At 37.1% G+C, this 6439-nt stretch overlaps 1 protein-coding gene across 2 annotated transcripts; it reads left to right on the plus strand.

The window, feature by feature from the left end:
• The first annotated feature begins 317 nt into the window (after positions 1-317).
• Positions 318-5569, plus strand: LOC120190600 (protein CHROMATIN REMODELING 4-like). 2 transcript variants are annotated; one of them, XM_039193645.1, is made up of 5 exons: positions 318-692; positions 874-916; positions 1819-2151; positions 4780-4881; positions 5000-5569. In XM_039193645.1, exon 5 carries the CDS (start codon positions 5009-5011, stop codon positions 5555-5557), a length of 549 nt encoding a protein of 182 aa, XP_039049576.1. In that variant the 5' UTR covers positions 318-692; positions 874-916; positions 1819-2151; positions 4780-4881; positions 5000-5008; the 3' UTR covers positions 5558-5569. The 2 variants fall into 2 exon arrangements, with proteins under 2 accessions (XP_039049576.1, XP_039049577.1); XM_039193646.1 differs by lacking the exon at positions 874-916.
• The last annotated feature ends 870 nt before the right edge of the window (positions 5570-6439 follow it).

Consider the following 6439-nt stretch of genomic DNA (forward strand, 5'->3'; position numbering starts at 1 on the left):
GAAAGAGGTTGCTAAGGGAAAGAAAGAGGCAGTGTATATAATACAATACGAGGGTTCCATAATCCAAGTGGAAGCAAAGTGAAGGACAATGGATGGCGGCGATTACGAGGATTCGAGAGCGAAAGGAAAGAAAGTTTCTTTCGTGTGCTGTGGAGAAGGAAATTTAGTATGGGAACGAATGTACAAAAATAAAGGAAAAAAGGGAAACAAAATAGGAAGTGGAGTCTGGTGAAGCCACGTGGCATATCATCAGAGGTCAGGTAGGGGAGAGGAGGAAGAGGAGATGGAGGAAGGGCTGCTTTCCCTTTCCGTTAGTCTGTCTCTTATGCGCTGCCATGTCAGAGTGGTAATCCCGCCCGTCCCCTATTAACCCGGATAATCCGAATAGCATGCTTTCTTATCTCTCTATAAAATCTCAATCCTTCTCTTTACAACTTCTCTCTTTTTAGTTTTTGAGTTCGGTTTATTGTTATTATTTGTCAATTCTCTATATTTATTTCATTCCCCCCCTCGTGTCTTCGCCTTTTCTCTCTCTTTCTCGTATCTATCTTTGCTCCATTTTCTCTGCTTTGCTATACCATAATACCCCCTTCTATCTCATCCTCTCTCTGTCTATATTCACTACATCTCTCAATCTGTTACTCTTTATATTGTTCCACTTGGTTTTGATTATTTGATCTCGAGGGAGGCTGGTAAGCTTATTTTCTTTTCTGGCTATTGCATGTTTTCCTATTTTGGCTTGGATTTTTTCTAATTTAGGCGCCTTGAGTTTTCTGTTCTGTCTATTCTGATGTTTTCTTGCATTTTACGTGACGTTTTTCATGTCGGGAGGTTTGTGTTTGTGTTTTGATTGAAATTTGGTAGTTTTTGCAGTAATTTGGAAATTGGGGTTCTGTGAGTGAGTTTGTGAATGAAGGTGAGTTTGTTCAAATGGGTTTTTAACTTCAATGTAAGTTGAATGTGTATTGTATATATTGAATTTTTGAAACAGATTGTTCTATTTTGCTCGTTTCCGTGTTAATTTGCCTTGTGTTTCTTGGAATCTTTCGGTTTAGATGCTTTATTTCATTCCTAGACTAGACTAGATAATAGCTCCTAGTTGTTACGTTTCCCAAGATGTTTAATTTATCCCTAAGATTTGGGCTTGCCTTTCTTCCTTTTACTCATTCAATTGAATGTTTAGTAATTTGTCGTACCACCTTAATTGCTGTTTCTTAATTTTATTTCTTCATTTTTTTCATCCCAGAGATGATGCCTGGATTAATTATGCTACTCTTATCATATTATTTGATTCCATTGTTGCTACCGCTCTATATATAATATGGATTTTGACTTTGGTTCGACCATTATGTTCACCTTTTTAGCTATAACCTTAGTGGCTTTCTTTTGGCATGTACATGGATTAATTCTTTGGCTTTGGTTTAATGAACTTTTTTATGTTGGTACTTCAAGTTTGACATTTTAGAAACAAACAGCTGAAAATATCTTCCGCTTTAACGTTGCCTAGTAGGATTAGCAGCCGGTGAAGTTGGTTGAAAATTAGAAGTAACTAATCTGAAGTCTTGTTTGTTTGAGACGATATAAACATGAACAATGGCGGAATTCAATATCATGGGTTTATGTTTTGATGAATTCAATATTATTTCCCCCCTTCTCTCTCTTTTTTTTAATAAATAAAGTTTTCTTTCTTCTCTGAAATGCTTTCAATATATTTACGTGCATGCTTCACCCTTCTTTGGTGTAGTAAAACCATTGTTTCTTGGTAGCTGCTTTTCTGTCTTGACAGTCATGTAACAAGTTATATTGCTGAACATGTAGGAATTTCACTTGATTCTTTGAAGGGGATAAGATTGCATATTGGAAGCTTCACTGTTCTGTCTGTGACTTGACGTGATTTCTGCTGTTAATAGCCACAATGTTAATACTCATTATTAAAAAAGGATGAAAGATATCAGTTCATTGAATACTAAAATGATTAACCGAAATTGGGTCCTGAAGCTCAAACGAAGAAAGCTTCCATGTGGTCCATCCCTAGCCAATGGTAAAGAAGAAGACTTAGCATAAGAATCTCCAAGGAGTTCTTTAGCTAAACGTAGGCTGAAAGGAGAAAATAGCTCCAATCAGCTATCCAAAAAGAAGGGAAATGATGGAGTATGACATTTTTTGTTATTGTTCCTTCATTTAGTTGTTTCCCTCTTTGCAATGTAGTTCTTATCTTTTCTTATTTTGATTTGTTTGTTCGTGGTGGATGTTGCTAAACTCTCTCATCTGTTCTTTTCTGGAAAATGTTCTTGCCAAAATGTTTGATTTTTACTAAAATTCTGATTGATCAAGTGTTATGAATTTAGCTAGATGTTTATTGAGTATCAGAATTGACATGCAGAAGTTAAAATTTGAGTTATACGTGCTGTTCAATATAATTTTTCACTCGATAGAAAACGGGCTCATAACACATTTATTTTCTATTGCAATATGCTTAGTGCACTTCTTGTATGCTTCTGTGGGAACCGGTGATCCAGAATTTTTCTACTAAATTAGCAGGTTGGAAAGCTTCAACACTATCGTTGGTTGGGAGATTGGTGTTAGTGAAGGCGGTGTTGTCATCCTTGCCGATTTTCTTCATGTCCATTTTCAAAATTCATCCTAAAGTAAATCATAAGTTGAATTCTATAATGCTAGCTTCCTTTGGGGGGAAGGTCCAGCAAGAAAATGGATTCATTGGGTTAATTGGAATTTGGTGTGTCAACCGATTGAGGAGGGGGGCTTGGGTGTTTTTGACTTGAGTTTGATCAATCGAGTGCTACTTGGGAAGTGGGTTTGGAAGTTTGCTAATGAGAAGGATTCTCTATGGAAGAATATGCTTTGCTGCAAACACAATAGCAACAACTTATCTTTATCTATAAGTACGGCAGTTTCTTCTCAAGATTCTTGGATTTGGAGAGGAATTAGGAATAACTATGAGAAGAAGGATGAAATTGGAGATTGTTTGAGGTCAAATTCGAAGATGCAAGTGGGGAATGGTAGATCTATTGCATTTTGGAATGATGTTTGGGTTAATAACTCAACTCTAAAAGACCAATTCCCAAGGATTTTTGCTCTTTCTAATAATAAAGGGGGAAAAGTTGTTGAATTTGGTTGTTTTGAAAACAGTGGATGGGTTTGGAATATTCAATTAAGGAAGAATTTATGTGACTGAGAGTTAGATCAGTGGATTTCCTTGATGTCATTGCTTGATAATATTGGTTTGATTGATTCAGTTGATGATTTTTTGGCTTGGTCTGGTAAAGGTGATGGTTTGTTCTCGGCTAAGTCCTGTAGATTGACTATTTCGGGCAGATCTAGAGGGAATTATCAGTGGAGCAAATGGGTGTGGTCTGGTTTGGTTCCTCCCAAAGTCCAAACTGTTTTATGGCAGTTATCTCACCATAAAGTGGCTGTCAGAGTGGAGCTGAAAAAACGAGGGGTGTCATTGGAAAATGTTTTTTGTCCTTTATGTCTTAAGGATGAAGAAACAATTCAACATCTTTTTCTCTTGTGTTCGGTTGCAGGGGAGTTGTGGAATAGGTTCTTAAGGTTATGGGATGTAGTTACAGTTCTGCCTAAAGATCCTCAGTCCTTTCTTTGTTCTTGGTCTCATCTTATGGCATCTTCTTCTATTTGGAAGTTTATCCCCGGTGTTGTTTTGTGGTCTACATGGAAAGTTAGAAATTTCATGGTGTTCGAAAATGGTAAAATTGACATTACTTTACTGTTTTTCATTTCCAGATTCAAGCTGACGAATTGGTTTTTAGCAAAATATCCTAAGGCAAATATTCAAGTCGATATATTGGTAGGGGATCCAAGGCTTGCTGACGGTATTGTAATTTTCCTTCCAAAGATGAAGAAGGATACGTGCTGGTTTCCTCCTCCACCTTATTTCTTTAAGTTCAATGTGGATGGGGCGGTAAGGTCTGATGGTTTACAAGGTGGAATAGGAGGAATTTTGAAAGACTCGAACGACTCTAATCTTATCTCCTTTTCTACTGCTGTGGGACCAGTTCTGTCGATGTTTGCTGAGTTGAAAGTAATTAAAGAGGGAATTGATTTATTTCTTTCTTCTCAATAGGCGGGGAAAGGAAGATTAGTGTTAGAGAGTGATTGTTCAATGGTAGTGGAATGGATTTTGAGGCCTGTTTCGGCCCCTTCGTTTTTCAGGCCACTGGTTGGGGACATTGGTGCCTTAGTTTCTGCTAAGGACATTATGGTTAGATGGATCCCTAGGAGTTGTAATTGGAAGGCGGATAAGTTAGCTAAGGAGGGATAGGTTGAACGCTTATAGCTTTATTGATGTTATGTTATGTTTTGTTAGGAGTTTTATAGTGTAAAGTGTATCTTATGTAATTCTGGGGTATTAATAATTTGAGGTACTCTTTTTCTCCTTCAGTTGTCTTTTCTTAAGAGGCAACTATGAGGGAGGTTTTTAATGAGACTTCCTATTCCTATCAAAAAAAAATTCATGTGACCATGAGTACTTCTGGGTTCTGACTGTGATTATGGATTGTGCTTTCAAAAAAGTTTCCTTGTTTGACATGTCTCCCTCACCTTGCTTTGTTTGAGAAATGTGTTTACAATTTTACTGTTAGAAAATCATTATAGTATGAATATCATACTGCAGAATAGTGTGAGGAACAAAATCCAATGGAATATACATCCGTTTGCAATTTCATGTTTTGAGTGTGTTTTTTAGGCATATTTAAACTGTTTCTGACAACCGTTCTTGGAAATTTTTATTGTCCTCAGTACTACTATGAATGTGTTATTTGTGATCTTGGTGGCAACTTCTTGTGTTGTGATAATTGTTCCAGGACATATCATCTACAATGCCTTGATCCACCTCTTAAGGTATGACATTGCAGCTAACTTCAGACGATCCTTTTTGTTTTATGGCTACGTTAGCTATTATTTTTTTACTCATTTCGTTTCTTCTCTTTTTTTTCTTCTATTGTATTCATGATTGTAGCGCATCCCAATGGGAAAGTGGCAATGCCCAAAGTGCTGTAAGACAGATCCACTCAAGCCCATTACCCATCTGGATTCAATTTCCAAACGAGCAAGATCAAAAACTATCAAGACAAAAGCTCAATCTGGAATAAAGTCAGCTGCTACTGACAAAGTGTCCCGAATTTTCGGAACGTCCATTATTGCAAAGAAAAGATCCACCTCCAGTAAAGGAAAATCTGATGTAGCTCAGGGAGTTGATGATTTGGAAAAGGAACCAAAATCCTCTCTTATAGAAGTACTTTCTAACCCAAGTCTTACAGCCCTTGGTGGTACTCAGGAAGGTAGTTCATCTTGTGTGAATGTTGATGATGGAAATAAGCCTGTTGCATCTCCAACAGGTACATCTGCTGAAGGGAAGTTAACTCTTGTAGCTAGTGGCTCATCATGTGTGAATATAGAAGATGGAGTGAAGCCTGTTGCATCTCCAGCAGGTTCATCTGTTGAACGAAAGTTAATTCCTGCAGCTGGTGAGGTTTTGTCTCATTCTAAAGGCACAAATTTAGAGCAAAATGATTAAGCACCTGAACTGAAACATGAATTATCTTGTGATAATGAGTCATCCAAAAGCAAACTTGTTCTTGCAATTGGTATCACCACAAGGAAAGATAGAAAAATAAAGCAGAAAGTCGGCAATGAGGCAAGTCAAAAGAAGCATAAGAGAGACAAGGGTAACCATGCTGTTAGTACTTCCAAAAAGAAGGGTTCCAAGGCAAATAATATTGGTCCTGGTATTAGTAAAACTCGTCAGAAGCGGATACTTGTTAACCATGGGATTTCTGCGTCTTTGTCAAAGGATGATGATGGGAGCAAGAATTTTGATTCTCAGAATATAGATGAGGTATGTTAATCTTTTAGGTTCACCCTGAACACTGGGTGGTTGGAGTGATGTGGGTAAGAAGAAAAACAGCAATAATCAAAATAAATAAGGCTGGACAAACGAGTAGGAAAGATGTAACTCAAGAAAAACTTAGGGTTAAGGGAAATCTCTAGTCCTTTCTATTAATTCAAATAATAAGATAATTATATTGGCTGTAAAGCCTAAAACTTTTTTATATAGGCTTGCTTTCTTGCACTCAAAGTTTAAATCCTACCCCTAGTTTTAAACACTAAAGATAAATGATAGTCCTTGCCCTAGTTTTAACCCAAAAGATACCTTGTAATCCTAGTCGTCTATCTATATGTCTACTAATTGATTAATAAGACAAATAATAAAACAACATAAAAGTAAAAACTCCTGCATCATTCTCCTTGGCTTGGAACAACTCGACTCTGACGAGAAGACTTTCACCACTTAAGTATAAATTGCTCGATCAGCTCTTTGCAGACTCTTTTTCATGTTATCGGAACAAGCCCAGCAGATAAAAGCTGCAAGCCATTGAATGTTTTGCGTTGCATTCCT

The sequence above is a fragment of the Hibiscus syriacus genome, unplaced genomic scaffold (assembly GCF_006381635.1).
Source record: "Hibiscus syriacus cultivar Baekdansim isolate YM2019G1 unplaced genomic scaffold, ASM638163v2 tig00116962_pilon, whole genome shotgun sequence".
Taxonomy (NCBI): Eukaryota; Viridiplantae; Streptophyta; class Magnoliopsida; order Malvales; family Malvaceae; genus Hibiscus; species Hibiscus syriacus.